The sequence below is a fragment of the Hyalella azteca genome, unplaced genomic scaffold, assembly GCF_000764305.2.
Source record: "Hyalella azteca isolate HAZT.00-mixed unplaced genomic scaffold, Hazt_2.0.2 contig5839, whole genome shotgun sequence".
NCBI classification, from domain to species: Eukaryota; Metazoa; Arthropoda; class Malacostraca; order Amphipoda; family Hyalellidae; genus Hyalella; species Hyalella azteca.
Genome location: NW_025936019.1, coordinates 33,866 through 56,241, shown reverse-complemented (window position 1 = coordinate 56,241; position 22,376 = coordinate 33,866). Strand labels below are relative to the sequence as shown.

General features: G+C 36.6%; 1 protein-coding gene across 1 annotated transcript; it reads right to left on the bottom strand.

Moving 5' to 3' along the window:
* Positions 1-245: 245 nt before the first annotated feature.
* On the bottom strand, positions 246-8,494 carry LOC108664895. The gene is made up of 12 exons (XM_047880662.1): positions 8,381-8,494; positions 7,104-7,133; positions 6,735-6,942; positions 6,389-6,526; positions 6,018-6,281; positions 5,755-5,853; positions 4,583-4,789; positions 3,186-3,449; positions 2,924-3,004; positions 2,104-2,310; positions 1,453-1,641; positions 246-274 (listed from the first exon to the last, which is right to left on the bottom strand). The coding sequence occupies exons 1-12, from the start codon at positions 8,426-8,428 to the stop codon at positions 246-248; spliced, it is 1,764 nt and encodes a 587-aa protein (XP_047736618.1). The 5' UTR covers positions 8,429-8,494.
* Between the last annotated feature and the right edge of the window lie 13,882 nt (positions 8,495-22,376).

Here is a 22,376-nt window from a genome sequence, read left to right as displayed (position 1 = left end):
GAAGGCAATTTTTAGTAGACATATTTCAAGAAATCGACACTCGTAAATATATTTCTTTCAATGAATTTCTGGAATATTTTCATCGTAGCTACATAAATCTGTGGGAGGCCGAAGACTCTTTAATAACTGCCTATAGGACATTATTGCATGTAAATTCCCATCAACTTGCTTATATACGTCAGACACTTAAATCTATCAGTAACAATTCTTCATGTAGCTATCATTAAAATACCTGCACCATAACGCTATTCAATATTTACATCAGATTCCTGTTCTGTAGTGGGAAGAAGTCTGCGTCATAATAATTCTGATAAATTATGGCCATTCCTGTAATGCTTATAAGTACTTAGGACGACTTGAAATTACCGAGAGTGTAATGTTAATTAATTGAGTCATAAACGCTGTATTATTATTGTATTAATAGGTGTATTCAGTGAGAATTATGGGTTCATTTTGGTTATGGGTTCATTCAGTCATGAGTAAAATTTAATCAATGATGGATCATCACCGAGTAGGCGAGCAATTTAATGTCAAAACTTCGCCATCATTATCAGAGTACCAATTGGAAGTTAAAAAATTTCTACATAGAAATTTAGACCTCGCTTAAACCCGGTAAAAAAATTGAGTGCGTTTCGCCGGTGTTTTAAAGTACATCGGCGCTGCAGCGCAAAAATGTAAATAACCGAGAACGCGCTGACTTTCATGCTTCACTAACTGATTGAATTTATCATATTTGGGTTATTCATGATAAATATTTATGTAATTTTTATTGCTAGATTATTTTTCACGTGAAGTTGCACCAATGTCTTCAGATAATTTCATCAATTGAAAGTTATGCTCACGTCAGAACTCATTATTTTTTGCTCCATAAAATACCGTCCAAATAAGAAATAAATTACTTTACGAGTTCGTCAGCTATACCTTGCAGAATTTAAACTTGTTGATATTTTAAAAAAATGATTGACCAACACCAATGATCTAATAATATAATTAATAATATAATCAGTCGCGTAAATGCGTAGTAGCTATAGCGACAACCAATCAGATTTAACCAGTAAACACTGTTGTCATTTTTGTGCCGCTTGGCCGAAATATTGAATCACAGCTATAGCAGATGGCTGGTCATCCCTCAAAATGTGGTGGCCAAAGAAGAATAATAATATTAATAATGATGAGACAACAGAAGAGAATACTTTATCAATGCAGAAAATATGTTAAAATAAACACGTGGTCGTTGGTTCATCACCATCCTACTTTTTGAAGATCCTATAACGACTTTAAATCGAATTACTGTAAATTTTCAAAAGTATTCAAAATGTTTCTAAGGAAGAAATATTCTAATTGCGACTCTTACCAACTTAGCAGCTTTTGTGCTCAAATTTTCACATGCTAAAATTTTTCATCAAAATGTGCTCACTGCTTTTCGTTTAAAACCAGCTAGAGGATACATACCGAAGAAGCCGAAGCTTTGAATAGGCGTGACGCCTTTCGTGTAGTGCACTTCGCCGAAAGCTTGTAACCCGAATGGCCCACAGAAGTCTTGGAGGTTATTTGCGAGAAGGTTATACACTTTGTTTGGAGATGAAAGACATGCCTGAAGATTTCTATCGTACGCCTTGAGATCGCCATTTGCAAACCAAACTGTCAGTAATTAGTAGGCATTAGTACGTTCCTTGGAATAAAAATATTGTACGCCGCTTTAAGTTCAAACGTATTGATTAATGAAATCAACTCTCAAACATTTCAGATGATAACGAGTCAACAGTGTAAGAATAGCTGAGATCCGAACGCCTTGACCACGCGCGGCACTCGTCCCGACCTTATCGATTTGGAGGTCATCGCTGCCGCTATAGTGACGCAATACACATTTGTCGCTGTTACTTCAATTCGGCTGAGGTAGGAGTATTTCATATCTTTGTCTACTTCTACTAAGTTCTTTCAATGTAAAATCTGATTTTATACGCGAACTTCTTTTCTCATTTTAATTGAAGTACTGCTAAAGGAATTTGTTATATTATTATTTCCACATCATGAACGAGCGTTCTATGAGGCTAATAAAGACACCTATTTAATCATACCTCTATCTTGATGAGCTAAGTTTACCTGGACTGAAGCGCTCAAAGTACGCAGTTATCTGCACTCCATCCACTGTTTGGAAGGTTGTTTGTAGCGTCTGGAACGCATCTGTTGTTTGACAGTCCAAGTCCAAGTGGGTATCGCGTATCGGCACCTCAATGACGACGTCGTTGTAATTCAGCATCGAGTTTTTTAAAGCAACATTGAAGCCCCGGATGAAATTGCAAGGGTCACCTGAAGGTGTAAAGTTTTTTAAATAATGTATTTTAAACTTCTTGCCACGAAATTAAATACATTTAATCTCCAATTTAGATCTCGAATAATGATGGTAAAGGCGAAATTATCTGTCTGTCTAGCCCAATATATTAGCATCATTAACAATTTGGGTTTTTTAGAATTCGATTATTTTATAAAAATTCAGTTGCTAGACTCGACAAGAACCTCCTAAAGTCTGTTTGAAATAAACTTTTTGAACTACTGTATATAGCGCTTATCTGTAATGCCAGCTCCGGATTTATGACCTAGAGATGTCCGACATCATGTAGCAAATGGCTACTCGCTCAACCCATCATCAAATGTGAGTAAGTCTTCAGATAAGATGAACTAATCTTTTATAATTTTACGATCACTGACAATGAACATAATTCAAAAATTCTGGTTTGAATGAACGGAGTAACCATTTTCAAGGTTTTCCGTCTTGTTTATCGCTTCTAACTGTATCCTTAATAATTGTTAGAACCCACGTATCCACGCTGATTTGTTCCTGCCAGGAAATCAGATTTTGAAGATAAATTTCCTATACAGAGCAGCAAAAATGTTACTGCAATTCATACGTGCAAAGTCTCACTCTGAATGACGCCTCCAAATGAGAGGTTGGAGTACGTATACGTGTTGAAGTAGGAGAGTGCCGAAGGGTTGACCACGGGTGCTGCCAAAATTTGGACACCAAAATTAACGCTTTAGAAAACTTTCTGAATTTAAAAAGTGCAAATTATTCAATGAATAAATACATTATTCGATTTGGTAGAAATCAGAATGGTAGACAATGCAAGAATTTCATGTGAGTCATGACAAAAACTTATCGCAATTACTCAGTGCTTCATTCTCACCTCCTACTGGGATTTGGTACAGGCTGCTGGGTCCCCAAGGCTGCCCCATGAAGAGACCGGTCAGCACGAAGGTTAAGTTTGTACAAGACCCGTTCACTTTTGTCGCGACCGTACCCCCACTCGACACAACCTTCGTTTGGCCGTCAAACTGGAGCTGGTACGTTGAAACGCACCGACTTGTGCTCTGGTCGTTGAAAGTGACAATAAAGCTCACATCCGGGCCGTTGTACGTTGCACTGATTTTGAAGTTCGACACCATCGGCTCTGTTGGTGGACAAAACCATATTAATTCTTGATCAATAAAAAAGTCCATCTCATATCTCACTTTTTGTAGGATGTAGTAATAGTAAAATTTGTAGGATAAGTATTAAGTCTCAAAATTTCAAAGAAAATTTTGCGACTCGTGCGAAAGTTTATTTCTTCATTGTTGGTTTCTGATGTACAAAAATTCAATTGTGTAACCTATTCGCTGTAGCATCTTTCCGACCGCTGCCAGGCAAATCATTTCTGTGCGACCATTTACAGACATGAGGTTTACCGTCTCATTTGAGGTTCATAGATAAGAACATTTGGATACCAGTGAGTGAGTACCACTTACTCGTCGACATAGACAAGAACATTTGAATACCAGAAATCTAAGCTAATCGAGCATTCAAATTTATCGTTAGTTTATAGTTACATGAAAAATTACTCAACTTCCTCAGTAAATTAAACAGTGCAGAAAGATGATACACAACATTAAAAGTGAGAGGCAAATTATTCAATTTATTCAGCCAGAAAATCTAACTAAATAAAAGTTCACAAGGTAGCAATATAATTAATGCTGAGCCATCAAGATCTTCCCTGTAACAATTGCCGTGTTTTGTTTCAATGAATCACGCATGAGTGGTACGTAAGTAAGAGGAATATTCTCATAAGAAGAGGTTCTATGTTATCACGACCAAGAATAAAAAATTATTCGCTCATTTGGTTTAAGTGAAAATGAAATCATCAAACTTTAATTTCATCAAAATATTTAGTTTTTAACCTCAAAATATTTAAGATCATAAAGAGTGCACCGTGAAGGCATTGCCCAGGATGACGCCATCCTAGCCGCTCGCGTCCCCCCGACCGCCCCAAATGAGTTCATACCGAATGACTGCGACATAACGCGCTTTTGTCGCTGTAACTTTGCCAAGAGTGAACAAAGTTACCACTTTTCTCACTTTTTCCTCTACTTACTCTACTTCTTGCAATGTTAAATCTAATTTTGTACGAGTATCTCACCCCTTAATTATATGAAACAATGTCACAACAATTTCATTGAGATATTATCTTAATAGCACAAACTAGTACCTTCACGAATTTCAAAATTACAAATATTTGATTATTGTCCGAGATCAATGAACATGATTTACGTGGATTAACTGTTGGGAAGCTCGTATTTATCTGCACTCCGTCGACTCTTTGGATGGTTGTTTGTAACTTCTGGAAGAATTCTATTGTTTGGCAGGGCAGGAGCAAGTGGGTGTCGCGTTTCGGCACCTCAATGACTGTGTCGTTGTGGCCCACCATCGATCCTGTTAAAGTCGCTTCAAAGCCCCTGATGAGATTGCATGGATCGCCTGCAATTGTAAAATTTGTCATCTAAAATACCTCTACATTACTGCAGAAAAGCCGGCGTACATGAAAATTTTAATTTAGATCTTCAATCCCAAAATAAAGAGCGAAAACTCTCCTTAAATGGTAACCCATTTCTTACATCCAATAAGGAAGAGTTTTAACAACTGCTTTAAATAAACATAGGTACATAGCACTGTGTAAAGGCCCTTAACTATCGCTCACGGCTCCTACTGTATTCTCACATATAATTTCAATTTGTACTCAGGATTCCAATCAAACTTCACAGCAGCTGACCTTGTTTTTGACTTAAATTTAAGCATTAATATTACCACGATTTAATTAGAATTTAAAGTAATGCAAATGAATAAATTTATTGAAACGTGATTAAATTGGCTATTGCTTTGGCAATAAGCTCCCATTATGTTTCGAAAGTTGCTTGTAAATTTGTTCTGTTTGCTTGACCGATCATCACACTCTTTGATGTGTTGTTCACAAATATTTCTAATATTTTTTGAGGGAGATTGCTTCCAAACTTTAAAGGCACAGAATATATTTATCGTTGGCTGGTCAAAATTGTGGCAGCATAACTCGTAAATCAATCATTTAGGCTAAGAAGCTATCGCGAATGCTATTCGTGATCGTGATAGCGATGATAGCGATTCCGCTATCTGCGCTTGATTTCGCACCATAAATTTTACGCCACGTCGCTGGTTTAACATAACAGCGGTTTCAGCGTTTTTTTAGGCCAGAGGCCTGTCGCCGATTCTTAACATCGCAGAACATCCACAGCTTGTTGCGGTCTCGAACTCACAACTCACTGATTCAAATTCTGCTGTGCTTAACCGCCCGGCCTCCTTGCCGATTCTGACCAGAAACTGGCGCCCAGAGCTGGGATCGAACCCGTGCCTCTCTGCGCCAATCTTGGTACTCTGAACTTTAACCACTGGGCCACCCTGCATCGTCTCACTCTGAATCACGCCTGCGAACGACAAGTCGCCTCCGGACGCATTCAGCGCGGGGAGCTGGTAGGTGAGCGCTGAAGAGTTGATTACTGGGGCCGGCAATTCTGTGCACAAATTTCACGGATTAGAATTTTCAAAAGTAAATGAGTGTAAAATGTTCCAAGAAATCTCTCCTGGTTAATTCGCTGAAACTCGAAGTAATGAACAAACATTATAAATGAGATTCTTGACAAAAATCATTAACAATAACTTCGCGTTTTCTTTTCACCTTTTACTGGGATTTGGTACAAGCTGCTGGGCCCCCAAGGCTGCCCCATGACGAGGCGGGTGAGCACGAAGGTTAAGTTTGGACAAAAGCCGGTCACTTCTGTCGCCACCGTACCCCCGCTCGACACAACCTTCGTTTGGCCGTCAAACTTGAGCTGGTACGTTGAAAAGCACCGACTTGTGCTCAGGTCATTGAAGGTGACGTTGAAGATCACTTGCGAGTTGTTGTACGTTGCGCCGATGCTCAAGTTCGACACCTTAGGCTCTGATGATTGATAAATTATTGTTAATTATTTGTCAATAAAAACGCTGATCTCATATCTCACTTTTGCTACGAAATTTAGTCAAGGTATAGGCTTTCATGCTCATCACCGTTCTCAGCGGAAGGTTTAGCCAGCTGGGTGGCGACGTAGATGACGTGGTCCCCCCCAGAGGTGCAGGAGGCACCCACGGGCCAGGGCACGCGGGTGCCCCAACACGCACCGTCATGCAGAGCAAAGGTCGTGTGGTCTGAAATGATGACCCAACTAAATTATTGGGTAGGCGGTTACCATTATTTGATCGGCATCCGAAGTATCAACTTTGGTCTCTATAATCTTCATGAAGCATAGTTTACAAAGAGGTGTAAGGCTATTAAAGTACTGAATAATATACGAGAATTGAACAAATCGAAGGCTCATCATTCACATCACTTAAAACTACTTAATGCAGCACTGACTGGTCTTGGCGGCCTGCTCCGCACAGGAGCGCAGGTCGGCCGCAGGCTTGAGCTTCTCCTCCAGGGTCTTCAGGCAGTCGTTGGTTGCGGCGGTGATGGCGCGACGCGTGTAAGTGACGCCTGACTTCGTCGCCAGGGACCGAAAGTTGACGTTGACGGACCGCGACGCGCAGGACGACATGCCAGACTTGGAGCCGTGATACTTGACCTGTTTGAGGTAATACTTGTTGTTATTTATTGAGAATAAGTTAATAAATGTTATTTTTTAAATGGCGTTTAAACAAAGAAAAGGCGTGTTCTTATGTAGATAATGCAGAGGATTCATATCACAGTTTTTAAACAACAACCCAGCAAAATGTTCACACTCACCGCGACAGTGTACTCATCAGCGCAGGTTCCCTGCAGAAGATCAAATTACCATATTAAAAGATGGATAGATGTAAGTACTGAATAAAATAAAAACAATGAACAAAATAAACTAATAAATCACAGGTGAGTAGAACTAATTAGGTAGTTACACAGTTTCAATTCTTATACCTAAACAGATTGCTGTGCAGACTTGCTCTATCAAGCCTTTCTTAAATAATCTGTTCCTAATTATTTATTCTTATGCCGACTAAAAGTTCTAAAACTCTTGCGACAGATGGACGTGTCAAGCAGTCATAAAAGTAAAGAATTTAAAACCGGATTGCCAATGACAATGTGGAACTGCAGTAGAAAAAAGTGGTAAAAGGGATTTAATTTAGCGTAACATTTAGTCGAATGAGTTCAAATTATGAATAAGTATCAGGGACTGAATACATTGTTTTTGGTGCGGGTGAGATTCAGAAAATAAGTTTACCTTGTAATTTTGTTGTTCTATTTCGTAACTGTGAACAAGGAACCTCTGATGCAGCCAACTGAATGTATGCGATGACCTCATTTCGTACCTGAGGCGATTTCTAAATTATATGAAAAACACAATTCCATACAGTCGGCATGAATATTCATTTAAAATAATAATTGATTTGAATATTATTATCAACGCTGAACTGGACAAATAAATGATGTGACGTTCTCGTTTAAGAGTTTGTAGTTACATGTATTTCCTCGAGTTACCCCCGCAAGTCATTTTCTAAGAACGGTTGGAGATTTTAGCCATTATAGTTCAGAGCAGCTACCCGCTAACATTCCAGTTACCCCCGCAAGTCATTCGAGTTCAAGTGACGAACTCGAGTTACCCCCGCAAGTCATTTTCTAAGAACGCTTGTAGATTTCATAGTTCAGAGCAGTTGGTAGTTTATTTATTTTTTAGAAAATATAATTGATATTGTGCTCTTTTTTGGACGGAAGAGGAAAAAAATCAGATAAAAAAATGTAAAATTAAATCGAAAAAGAGCCCAAGAACTGAAAAGCGTAGTAATAACTTTTTAAAATTTAATAATTTATTTTATTATTATTCTGGATCCGTACCAGTTGGAGACGTTTTGAAGCCCCTCCCCATTTTACGTTTCCTTTAGGTTTTCGCATTTTATGTATCCTAAAAAAATCTCACGAACAAAACGAGCTCGTATTATTGTTTTACATGTGTGCAGAAAATTTCAGAAAGGCCTAACAATTAGTAAAGGAATATTTTCCCCAGACCCTCACCCTTAATTACTACTCACCAAAGTCGACAGGAGGAGACAGACGGAAATTACCAACTTGGCCTTCATGGTGACGGATGGACGTTATTATTTAATTTTGAATGTGAACTGATACAAGACCTTTTAGTGATAAATAACTGTTGAAAAATACAATATTATTAATTATATGTTGCGTGAAAACTTAGCTTTAAAATCTATCTTGTAAAATATAAGGAATAGATGGGAGTCCATCGAATCAATTTCCCATTAGGTCCATCGAAATAATTTCTAGACCTTTTTAGGTACAATAAAATGCATTCGGTTGTATCAATTAAAGCAAAGAATACTCGCGACTAGCTTAAGCAAGCTGTGTAAATGTGTAATGGTCACACAAACACGCACAATTCAATAATTTAAGTTGTAAGTAATAATTATAATAAATAATATAAAATAATAATAATTTTAAGTAATTTTTAACTGATTCATAGTATTTTTTACGATTACAAACTATCTTAGCGCGTCACTTTCGTTTAATATTTGAGTTTGATATAAGATTTTATTTTTTTTTAAGTATTGCTCAGTTCTGTTTCTTCCATATCTCCTTGGATTTAGAGGTTAACCAACCGTAAGTTCGTGTCAATAGGAACAACGGACGATTATTAGTTGTTACTGTCACTAGTATATTGTAAATATTGATCAAATCCTTCGTTCCCACATACACGGCGCAAAAATCAATCCATCAAAATGCAAGCAGGTCATAATGTTAATTAACACCACACTAAACACAATGCACAACAATAAAGTCAGGCTCCAGAAGCGCTGCCTAGGACCACACGTACAAAAAAGTCTCATACGTAGACCGTTTCCGTACTATGACCGTTAATTAGCCGTACGGCAAATCCCTGTCAAAATTTTCGTGCCGATTAAGGTCGTTTTAGAGGAACTATATTCGGCTTAGGGGTGAATCAGGAGCACCCTGTCAAAATTTTCGTGCCGATTAAGGTCGTTTTAGAGGAACTATATTCGGCTTAGGGGTGAATCAGGAGCAAGTCGGCCACGTAGGGTGTTTTGCTTCTATTTACCAGCCTCTTTTGGAAGTCAATTGCCCGGTAGGCCAAATCCTGTCTCTTATACACATCTAGATGTGTATAAGAGACAGGGGGGGAAGGGAGGGGGCATTTTTTTAAGCATTTTTCATATTCGGCCGTGTCTGTCCCGAACGTATAGATGTGTATAAGAGACAGCCCCACGATCGCCCCAAGCTCGACGAGTAATTTCACAAGATTCCATTTCGGCGCTTATTTCGCTACGGCAACCGGAACCTAATGCGGACATAGAGCTTCTAATTTACCCGGCCATAAGAACTTGGGGCGTCCGCGTGCCAGCGGCTGACAGGTCTTCGAATTTCGATAGGGATTAACCATAAATTAAATCAGAAAATTGAGCAGCAAAAAATACCGATCAAGAACAACCAAACATTTGAAGAAACACACACAGCACTAGCCAATTCACACGAAACGCACATAATAAATCCACCACAGAGACAGTAAAGAGTTTATGTTTTCGCGATGTGACCAAGAACTTAGACAAGAAGTGGCACACCGGACTTGTATACAAGATGATCCTACTAAACCATAACTCGTCCTTTACACAAACTCCGTCTTACAGGCACAACTGCATCCCTCAGAATAGGCAATGTCTTAGGATCTCCACTCCAAGTGCACGCATCTGTCCAACTGGCTTGCTTCTACCAGCCAAAAATACAAAGCCATCGCGGATTTACACAAAATATACAGACTTTACCATCTAGAGCCGAGCATCAAAATCGCCTATGTGCCGCAAAGTATAATATGACGTAGGGCGTGGGTGTACGTGGCACGGGAAAGCGACACGTGTGAATGACTGCGCACTTATACATTTTTTCATATTTCCACATTTACAGTTTACCATTATTTCAGATTTATATTTATTTCTCAGTTCATATTGTTGTAGGGTAGAAAAGTGTGCTGTTGGGTAGAATCATAACATTTAATGTACTATATTTTTTGTATTATATATGTGTTTTTCTCCTGTATCACGCTAGCCTTGCATCCAAGTAACTGTGATTGGTCACAGCTGTGACTGGTTGTGATGTCATCCTCCCAGACTGTGATTGGTTATGAAATTGTGATTTTATCCTATTCAGACTGTGATTGGTTGTGTGATGGCCTTTCCAATATGCTGTGTGTTTTGGTTAATTCAATACCCCTGTAGAATTCTACACTGAGTCCAGGTTTACATTCATTCATCTATCCGCGTAAAAAGTTTTTCATTTGCCTACGTTTAAATCTTTTCACCAGTCCACATTTACATTTTTATCAGTCCACAATTATTTTTTTCGTGAGTCTACATTTACAATTTTACTATATACCATATTTTCCGTTTTGAATTAATCCGCATTAAAATTTTTCATCAGTCNAGTCTACTAAACAGTTTTCACCAGACCACATTTACACTCTGCATCAGCCCACTATACAGTTTTCATCAGACCACATTTATGTTTTTAACGTGAACGTTGGCAAGTGTATTTGCTGTCTCGTCCTGCAGCGGCGCAGCTGCTACTCAGTTTAATTGCGGGTTGTGTTGTGTGGTTCAATACAACCAGGTTTTTATGTTTATACTTCGATCATTTCATATTTTAAGCTATAAAATAAAACTTGTAGATTTGATTCGTGTTCTGTTAAGAAAAATAATAATAATAATAAGCCAAGTAACTAAGTAAATTCATTACAGTTCCATCGAAAACGTTCTCAGTGACATATGGTAGTTTATTTGCCGTATTCTATGCTCTCAAATTCTCCTTCATAACAGCTTATTTTGTGATTTTGCAATTTTGGCGATATTCTTTAGCAAAATTTTGCAAGGAAAATAAGATTCACTGTCCTTTAATTATTAATTGTTTGTTCTCCCTAAACTGTATGTTTAACTTTCAGTTAAACTGAAATTGTATTTTAATTTGTTTGCTATAATTTCTCAAATTGAAATATAAGAAAACACATTAATCCTATAAATGCACAATTATTTCTTGCATGAAATTCAAGTAAACTATTTTTAGGGGGCTACAATTAATTTGATTATTAATAATTAATTTATCTTTCTAGTCAAAAACAAGTAGAAATAGAATCCTGGTAATTTTCATGTACAGCAATAAAAGCCTTCAAGTTTCGTACAGATTATCAAGTGTCAAGTTCAATTATTGAAAAGTTATGATGGGAAAACTGAAAATTTGTTTTTTACTGAGCCCTAATAATGTAATGAATCATAGAATTATTATAACAACTTTTTCACCTGTAAAATATGCGATGAGGAAGTGCACAATCGGTAAGCACACCCTTTTTCTTGTCCTGTTACTTGTTGGAAAATAATTTATTATTATTTGGAAATCTTCCATTCATCAGAAAATGCATGAATTTTTGCAAATTGGGTTATACAAATAAGGGCTCATTTTAATGCCTTCGCAATGTTATAGAATTTGTTTCGTGCAAATGTGTGTCATCATAAGCATATATATGAAGAAAATTGGAGCTAACAACAGTGCTGAGGAAATTGAATGTCCAATAGTTTGATCACAAGTGATGATTTTAAATGTATTAGGTCAATACATAGATGATTAGAAACTAGCAAAAATAATTTTTAACTCTACGAACCTAGCTACTAATATTTCACTAACTTTACTAATGATGAATTAAGGATAGCAACGAAATCACCGTTGTTAAAATTGCTAGTTCGAATTCCTATTTCAACGCGGTTGTTGAAGGTTCTATCATTTCTGATGTTAAAAAATTCCTGCCGTTACCAATTCCCCGCATATTAAATGCCAAAATGTACATGCCGGCATTAAGTAGGGTGCATATTCTACTGCCTTTGTAGAAGACAAATCAAATCGATAAAACATTAGTATTGTGTTTAAAAATCCATACATGTTATAACTACTTTTTTCCGTTTAAATTTAAACCGTGTTTACAATGTGCCAGGACTTCCATGCCACGGAATAGATGGAGGCTTGCACGTCTGGAATGGTTCTTGGAAACAAGTTCTGGTCTCTTTTACAGGGGTTATGCCGTTCTAAGTGATAACTTTTTCCTCCTAATTTTGTGCCTGTCCCAGCAATTACTGCATCGCTAAGAAGCACTGCGTTGAAATTAATCCAACGTTGAGGTTAGTTCAACGACATTAATACGACGTTTAAATTTGTTTCAGCGATGAAATTAACAAAACGTTGATATTAACACAGAGTGGAATTTAACGCAACGTTAAAGTTACGTCAACGTTGAAATTAATTCACCGTTGAGATTAGTTCAACTATATTAATACGACGTTTAAATTTGCTTCAACGCCGAAATTAACGCAACGTTGAAATTAACACATGTCGTAATTAACGCAAAGTTGCAATTAATTCAACGTTTAATCAACGCACCGCCAAAGGTAACGCAACTTTAAAATTATTCAACTTTGATTTAATTTAAATTTTTGAATTAATTTCAACGTTACGTTTATTTTATTTTTGCGTATATCCAACGTTGAAGTAATTTCAGTGTTAAATTAATTTCAACGTTTAAATAATTTTAGCGTTTAATTAATCTCAACGTTGAATTTATTTCAACATTGAATTAATTCCATCGCTGAATAAATTTCAACATTGCGTTGATTTCAGCGTGACGTCGATTCAAATGTTGTGATGATTCTAACGATGCTTTGATTTAGGCGTTGCGTCAATTTTGCGTTGTTTACTTCAACATGGCGTTAATAATTACGTTGTGTTGACTTCAACATTGCGTTAATTTCGAAGTAGCGTTAATTCCAACATTGCGTTGATTTCAACGTTGAATTAATTTCAAAATTGAAATAAGTTCAACGTTGTATTAATTTAAACGTTCGAATTTTTCAAGTTCCAACCAATAAATGGGTCCGTCACCGACATCTCACTCGTGTGTAAAAACCCATCAAAGCCCCGACGAGTTTCTTCCTTCCCTTCATGCCCCACCATATTCTCATGTATCTCCCTAATAAAAAGAAATGCGCCTACCTTGGTTCCACCATACCATTTCATTTTCTTCTTCCTCTTTCTGGCCACACTTTGTCACTAGTTGTTCTTTCCCACTTCGAAGGCACCGCATACATAAACATTTTCATGTATACATCAAATTCGGAAGAATATTCCCCGATGTCCCGGGGATTCCGAAAAATTTTAAGCACCTTCATCACTCGGACACTTGACTACGTTGGGCTTGACCTGGTGGAGGCCACTGCTTGCGTCCCACCACGAATGTGTCGACCAGCAGAATGGGACGGCGGTGCGTCGTCCACCCCCGGCAAGAGCAAGAGCCTTGCATCCACGTAACTGTGATTGGTCACAGCTGGTATTCCACAGGTATTTGTGATTGGTCACAGCTGTGATTGGTTGTGATGTTATTTTCCCCAGACTGTGTTTGGTTGTGGGATTGTGGTGTTATTCTATTCAGACTGTGATTGGTTGTGTGTTGACCTTGCCAATATGCTGTGTGTTTTGGTTAATGCAATACCCCTAAAACATTTTACACCGAGTCCAGATTTTTATTCATTCTTTTCTTCGCGTTAACAGTTTTTCATTTCACGTCTACGTTTAAATCTTTTCACCAGTCCACTTTTACATTTTTTATCAGTCCAGAATTATTTTGTTCGTGCACCTACATTTACAGTTTTACTATATACCATATTTTCCGTTCTGAGTTAATCCACATTAAAATTTGTCATCAGTCTACGTTTACATTTTTCATCAGTCCAACTTAACAGTTCTTTCCAGTCCATGTTAACATTTTTTCATCGGTCCAAATTTTCATTTCACATCAATCCACTATACAGTCTTTCATCACTATAGATTTTCACTTTGCATCAGTCCACTAAACAGTTTTCATCAGACCACATTTACACTCAGCATCAGTCCACTATATAGTTTTCATCATACCACATCTACACTCTACATCAGTCCACTATACAGTTTTTGCGCATTTTCTCATTTATGGAAAAATGCACTATTGTGCTCTCCATGTCTGTCTGTCCGTCTGTCCGTCTGTCTGTCCGTCTGTCTGTCTGTCTTTCCTACTGTCTGTCTGTCCGTCACTCACTGCAGTGAGTACTGAGTTATATTTTTATGCTCTTTGGATGAGAGCGCGCACTGTGCTGGCCTCAACGCTATAAAACCAGCACAGTTAGTGCTCTCATCCAAAGAGCATTAAAAGCCTGCACATCCGAGAGTGATTTCAAAAGATCGTGTAAACGAATTCTGGTAAATAATGAGTTTTAAAATAGAACAGGTGACACTGAAATATCAAATTTATACTAATGTAGAGGAAACCGAAACAACATTGAAACCATATCCAATGAAACCATCACAACGGTCTTCTACCAAAACCAGATGAACAGAGGCTAGAAAGTGGATGAACGAGTACTACAGTCAATCATTCCAAACAATAGCAAGAAATTTGCAAGCAAATTCTCGTGAACAACGGTTATGCGAATACAACTATCTACAGCAAAATTTCAAAGTATTGAGCACATCAAAACCAAACGGACGATGAATCAACATGCAACGAAAGTATTATAACAATTTATTACCAAAACCTACCTAACCTTAGCAGAAAGGTGTCAAGCAATGTAAAGAAGGGTTTTATACACACCTCACCCTAACCTAACGAGGTTGGCGTTTTTTAGAATGTCCGGTAATGTAGTTCATTTATTTTCGTGTCCGGTTTTTAAGTACAAACTAATTGTAAGGTACATAACCGGACTCTGTTATGTACCTTATAATTAGTACATATATACAGACACACAAATATCATTATATCATTGTTAAAAGTTATTAATTCAAATATTCTATTTTAATTAACACTTGATAAAACAACAATTCTGACAATTACTTTTCAGTAATTCCATAAACATCTAAAAAGTTTGCTCAGCAAAATTTTTCCTAATGATTAATGAACATCCTTTACTAGATAGATAATTTTACTAGAAATTTTGCATGTGCTCAAAAACAGGGCGAGTAATAGGTCAGTATGACCCACAAATGAGGCAGGTGAGTCAAAAATGTGCATCGCTATTTGGACGCGGTTGAGTTATCTAAGTGAGTCATCTAGATTCTAGACCAACTTTTATATAGTGTTATATTTTGCCTAATTTTGTTCGAAGATAAAATAATTTTTTATTCAACTTTAACCCCTATCTTTTTTCCAGTTATGTTTTTTCATTTACTCAACTTTAACCCCAACATTTCAATCATGTTATTTTTAGTCAACTTTAACCCCTATCATTAATCAATTTTTTTTAATCATTTTAACCTCTATCTTTTTATCACGTTATTTTTTATTTAACTTTAACCACTATCTTAAAACTCCGTTGTTTTTGTTCAACTCTAACCATTATCTTTTGGCTGTGGCCGGGCAAGTCGACCTGATATCGAGTGGAGACTTTATTTAAAGTTGCCAAGGGCCTGGCGACTCTGCCTAAAACTGGTGGTGGCAAAACCTCGGCTCTGACCGGGCAAAATCAGCCTCTGAAAATCGTCCTCCAAAGTCCTGGTTTAGTGGCGACTTTTTGGCGAGATTGCCAATATGTGGCGAGAATTCGAAAATTTTGGGGTGCAAAAAGCTCGGCTCTGCGCCGGCAAAATCGTACCCCAAAACTGTTCGATTCGAGAATCGAAAATTTTTGGGTGTCGATTTCTGGTCTTTTACTTATCTTTTAATCTAGTTATTTTCTATTCAACCTAAACCGCCATATTTTTGTCATGTTATTTTTTATTCAACTCCAACCCCTATTTTTTAAATAAGTTATTTGTATAAACCTTTAACCCATATATTTTAACCAAATTTTTTTCTTATTTAACTTAACCCCCAATCTAATAAAAAAGCTTTTTTATTCAATTGTAACCCCTATCTTCCAAACTAGGTATTTTTATTTAACTAAAAGAAATGGGTTACTGCTAATCAGAAAATAACTTAAATAAGACATAGTGGTTATAGTGCTATGAAACTAGCGGTAAACGCCATGTAACAAGTAAACGCCATGAAACAAGTGGTAAACGCCATGAAACACTGGTAACAGCTGTGCTAAGTCCAAGGTCTCTTGTCGCTTAGTCCATCTATCGGTTAGCTTTGCTCATGTCTTTCCATTATATTATGAGTTAAATACAATTAATATATCGCGTCTTAAAAGAATATTCAACACAATTTTACAAGCTTGAGATGACTTTAATACTGTTTCATACGTTATTTTTAAATCGAGTCACATTTCGAGAAAAGTTTTACAACATCAACCAAAACCAAACTCTACATGGAAGAATAAATAAACAAAATATTACTAACAATATTGCTTCGTTTTAAGTTTCAGTAGCTATCACTTCGAAACTAATGCATTCGTACAGCTTCTCCCCTACATGAATTTTAGTCGTTGCCATTTGATTAGAATCGTTATTGATGAGTTAAAAGTTATAAGTTAAAAGTCATAGGTTAAAAGTTAAAAGTTAAAATGTAAAAGTCATAATTTAAATGTTATATGTTAAAAGTTATAAGTTAAAATGTATAAGTTAAAATCTTATAAAACAAAATTCTACAATCACGAGGTGACTTAAAACAATTTTGGATGTTAATTCCTTTCATTGAGTCACATTTCGACATACGCCATGCAATAATGACTTGAAGTTAAGCGAGACTGTCTCGTATAATAATGACTTGAAGTTAAGCGAGACTGTCTCGTATAATAATGACTTATCTTGTCGAGAACTTCAAGGAAAATATAATGCCAAGTAACTAAGTAAATTTATTACATTTTCGTCGAAAATGTTTTCAGTGAACATATGGTGAGTTTATTTGCCGTACTCTATGCTCTTTAATTAAAGGAAAATATGGTTCACAGTTTTTCTAATTATTATTTGTTTGTTCTACCACAACTGTTTGTTTAACTCCAAGTTAAACTGCAATTGTAATTTGATTTGTTTACTATAATTTCCCAAATTGAAATAGAAAAAACGCAATAATCCTATATCTGAGCAATTTTTTATTTTATGATATATAAATAAATTATTATTTTTTGGACTATTACTGCCATTTTACAACACTTCTCTTTAACTTCACTTCTTGTTTGTTTGTCTGTCTGTCCAATCGATCTGAAATTTGACACACTTGCATAAAGTTGGAGGCAATGCATGAATCAATTGACAGAATAAATAATTTTATTAATTTAAAAAAAAATTATTATTAAAAAAAGTAAAAAATAATTTCGTCTGCCACAAATCTTATAATCTATGTATGACACAATTTGACCTGTCCAATTGATCTGAAATTTTGCATAATTGCATAAAGTCAGAGACAATGCATGAATCAATTGACAGAATAAATCATTTTGAAAATTTACAAAATTTTGATATCTTAAAAAATGTTGGAAAAATAATTTTTTTTTAATATTTGAAAATAAAATTAAAAAATTCATTGGACATGTGTAACATCCAAGACACTGGATTGTTCAGAAGTGTTGTCTTTAAAAAAGTGATTTTTAAACGCATATTATTTATATTCATATTTGGGTAAACCAAGTCCATTTAAAGAGTTTTAAAAATAGAGCATAGTTAACAGCCAGCAGTCAAGTGGCTGGAATGAGGTGAGAAAAGTCCGTAGAATTATGTTCATTTCATGTAACCAGTTTATTTTTAGGCTCCTGAAATAGGCTCAAATCTTTAACATGCTTAACAAAGAAAGGACGGTAATAGGAAACGGGTATCAATCCCTGAATATAAAAGCTATTTTAAAATATTTAATTCAAGCAGAGAATTTTTTCATGTGTCTCTTTTCAGCGTAAGGTTTATTGCGAAAGTTTCTTGTTTCAATTTCGCTTAATTTAGCTTCTTAGTCAAAAACAAGAAGCAATAAAAGCCTGGTAATTTTTGAGCTCATACAGTAATAGAAGTCTTCAAGTTTCGCAATAATTTTATAAAGTTATGTCTAAACCTTCATAATTTAAGGAGAAGAAACTGAATTTATTTAGAGGCTAGCACCATACTCAGCCCTAAAATTATTATGAATTTATCTACTAATTGAATGAATTATTTGACCTGTAAAATATGTGATCAGGAAGTGCGCAATCGCTGAGCACAATCTTTTATTTTTAGCGCATTTTCTCATTTATGGAAAAAAGGCGCTACTGTGTTCGTCATGTCAGTCCGTCCGTCCGTGTGTCTGTCCGTGACTTCACGGACGGACGAGCAAATGCGTTCTCTGTCACTCACTGCATTGAGTACTGATGTAATTTTTTATTATTTGAGACTTTTCAATGTGTGAGAAAAGGTATGATTTTTGCAAATAGGATAATGCAAATAAGTGTTAATTTTAATGCCTCCAAACTGTTATGGAATTTGTTTCGTGCAAATGCGTCATCATAAGCACAAATGAAGAAAATTGGAGCTAACAATAATGCTGAGGAATTACAATTGAACGTTCGATAGTGTTAAGCCTTAAGCGTAAGTGAAATTTCCACACTTGATTACCGAAGAGTTTTATTCTTGGGTTTTTCAACAGCATATAGTTTCTACAATGCGGAATGCTGAATATCAACTTCGATTTTACACGAAAATTAAAAAAATATTGCTTCATAATCTGTATGCAGAGCATTCGGATTCATATTTAATGACAGAGAAAGTGTTGAGGTACGCAGCTAACTCACCGAAATATATCGCTCCTATAAGGCTCATCTCGAGTACACGTGTCGGAAGAACTGGCAAGGACACTGCCGAACAAATTAAAACGGGCGACTCAAGGTCTGGACAAAAATTGCGATTACAAGTAGTTGGCATCTATGAAATTACACTTGCTATTAGTTTGATCAAAAGTGATGCTTTTAAATGTATTGATTTTTACTTGAAAGTCAACGCATTGATGATTAGAAATTTGCAAAAATAATTTTTAACTCTACGCGCCTGGCTACTAATATTTCACTAACGTTTGCAGAACATTAGTGAAATATTAATGGCAGGAATTTTTGCATCATTTCTGATGCAAAAATTCCTGTCGTTACCAATTTCCCCGCATATTCAATACAAAAAAGTATCTGCCGGCATGAAGTAAGGTGCGTATTCTACTGCCTTTGTAGGCTTGTGGGAACAAACTGAACTTTACACTTCCATGTGGCTGACCCAGCTTTCCCGTTAAATTACAAGCAAATTTGGAGCTTCCACGATCTCTTTGATGAGCAAACATGTCAGAGATCAAGATTAACGCAATTTAAGACTAATTAAATCAATATAAACACCGATATTAAGTTTAAAAATTCATGCATGTTACCTGTAAATTCGATAAAATGACTCTTTTTCCTTATAAATTTAAACCATATTTACAATGTTCCTGGCATTCCATACCACGGAAAAGACAGACGTTTGCACGCCTTTTAATAGTTCTTGGAAATATGTGCCGATTAGCAGAATGTTTTTTTTTTGTCAGGCACGTCACCACCCATGCTGTCAGTAGCATCCTACTCATCAACTTCCTTGACGTCATTGATGTAAGTTCTTATAGTTCATCTTATAATAAATTAATCAAAGAATGTTTTGGAAAAAACATTCTTGACATTAGCGCTTAAGTGTAAAATACGATAATTGCAGTGACGCTTTACTAAATGGCAAAATAAAACAAGAAAATGCCTATTCGAGCGAAATGTATCCTAGGATGATTTTATGGCAGTGATTTCCCGTCAATGAAGACGAAATCTGTGAAGATGGTTCCATCAGCGGCACAAGCGCCTGCTGATGTTTTTACATTACCTGCAGCGCCGGTACCAGCGATGAGGTATAGAGCTATAATTGCTTACCTTGAAATTCCTGCAGCTCTTCAGATCATCGAGTTTATCACTAAACGAAGGTAGAATAATGCAATTTATGCAAAGCTTTTATGCTTAAAATTTCTTAGTAAAATCCATGTTGCTTTTACTTTTTAAGAGTAGTAAAACTTACTATTCCTACTTACTTACTACTCCTACTACAGTCCCCTTGATGGATGAGTCAACAAAAATAAAATCAACAGGAATAACTGTAAATAAATTTCACATCGCCAAGAGCAACACTTAACAACAGCTACAGCGACGGTCACCGATACGGGACTGCATCCAACTCACGACTAATAAGTAACAGCATCCCCGCGTGTACTATGGACGAGAACGTGCAAGATATTGCGGAAGATTCATCATGGACGTGGAAGCTGATCGCAAATGCAAACGCTAAAAAAGCACGACCAACGCATAAACGAAAGAAGTCGAAGAAATTACGTCGGTGCCTCGCCAGAAATTAAGTATTCAAAAAATGGAAACCAAAATAGAAATAATAAGTGTACTAATAGCACCTATACAGGAATTATTGCTTGCGACTAGCGCACATGATGCGAGGCGCGGGAGGTTTCGAACTCTTCCCGCATATTTAATTCGGCAAATGACCATTTATCTAGTAATTTTGGTATAACTATCGCCAATGAAAATTGCATGTGTTCTAATGTGGCACATAGCAATATTCATGTTATTATAAACATGTTGAGCGATAAAGCCTAGAGATTAATTTCATAGTTCACCTAATAATACATTAATAAACGAATGTCATAGAAAAGACTTCATTGACATTTTCACTGGAAATGTGCCGTTCTAATGATAACTTGTTCCTACTTATTTTGCACCTGTCCCTGCACTTACTACATCGTTAACAAGCAATATTTTTTTCCTTCTGAATTTTCTTTGGATTGTTAGCTTTCTCAAGCTACTGGACGTGTCGTCTTTGAATCAAGTTATAAAATAAAAGTTCAATTTGCTATCTTTCTTTTATTAAAGTGTTGTAAAGAAAATTAAATGCATACAACCTAGTGTTGTTAATGGGAGCCACAATCAAACGTATTATGTGTGTAACAATCAAACTTATTATGGATGCAACAATCAAACGCATTACGGGTGCAACAATCAAACGCATTACGGATGCAACAATCAAACCTTTATATTATCACTCAGTGGAAAATAATAACCTGGCGCTGTGCAATTAATCAATAACGATAAAATGATTTGCATGTGAACGAAATTGGCTATTTTAAAGTTCCCCATACTGGCCACCAAAAAGTATATGTTGCGGGAGATCAACAACATATATTAGCTATCGCCGTCTATTTCGGACTTGATAGTGAGGAAACTGAAAAAATTAGGTAAAGTAAAAAAATGAAATTCTAAAAACTGGTTCTTAAATTTTTATTACACAAGTTCCCACTCTTGCGTGGTAATAAAACCCAGTGAAACTAGAATAACCCAAATATATAACAATTCATATACCCTATCTACTCCACAATGCACATTATAACTAAGAACCTTCCCAAAACTACAAAGAACCACCCTGATAAGGATTCGGGCCCACACATCCAAATACAAACAGCCTAATTAAACAAACTAAACGAATTGGCGGCCGTGACTGCTGTGACACGCTTGGAGCCTCCAAACCCGCTGATGGATGCCGAGGCTCAGCTCACTTGTATGCCTCCTCGGAATTTATAAAACTCGCGGTTTATGGGCACCGAGTTCAATTATCCAGGGTTTTATTTCCTGCCGCCGAGGATTGGTGGCAAATCAATGACAAGCAGATCGCTTCATTGGCGTCTGAACTCTCCAAAAGATGTAGCTCATTCAGGTAAGGTTCTTAGGTGCAGTACTCCACAGGCGCTGCCGGTCACCAAACGTAAAAAGCGCCGCTGGTATCAGTTATCTTCCCCGCTGTGTGTCAGTAATTGCTTCACCAGAAGATAGATACCAAGTTTAGTAGTACCCACACCACCTGTAATAATTCAATACACGAAATGAGCAAAACTCACCAAGACAAGCTAAACACGATTAAAGAATAGGTTTAGGCATTTTCGGTTAACCAATTCGAACACGACTGATTCACACGAACACTATAGGCATCCGAAACCATAGGCAGCGTAAAGGGAGACTCACAGTCCATAGCCTTACCCGCCAC

Excerpts from the sequence above, each read along its gene's own strand:
- LOC108664895 (XM_047880662.1), bottom strand. The coding sequence starts at position 8,428 with ATGAAGGCCAAGTTGGTAATTTCCGTCTGTCTCCTCCTGTCGACTTTG. Across the intron at positions 5,854-6,017 it reads GTACCAAATCCCAGTAAAAG|AATTGCCGGCCCCAGTAATC; the intron begins GTGAAAAGAAAA and ends ATTTGTGCACAG. Across the intron at positions 3,450-4,582 it reads CTTCCCAACAGTTAATCCAC|AGCCGATGGTGTCGAACTTC; the intron begins GTAAATCATGTT and ends GTCCACCAACAG.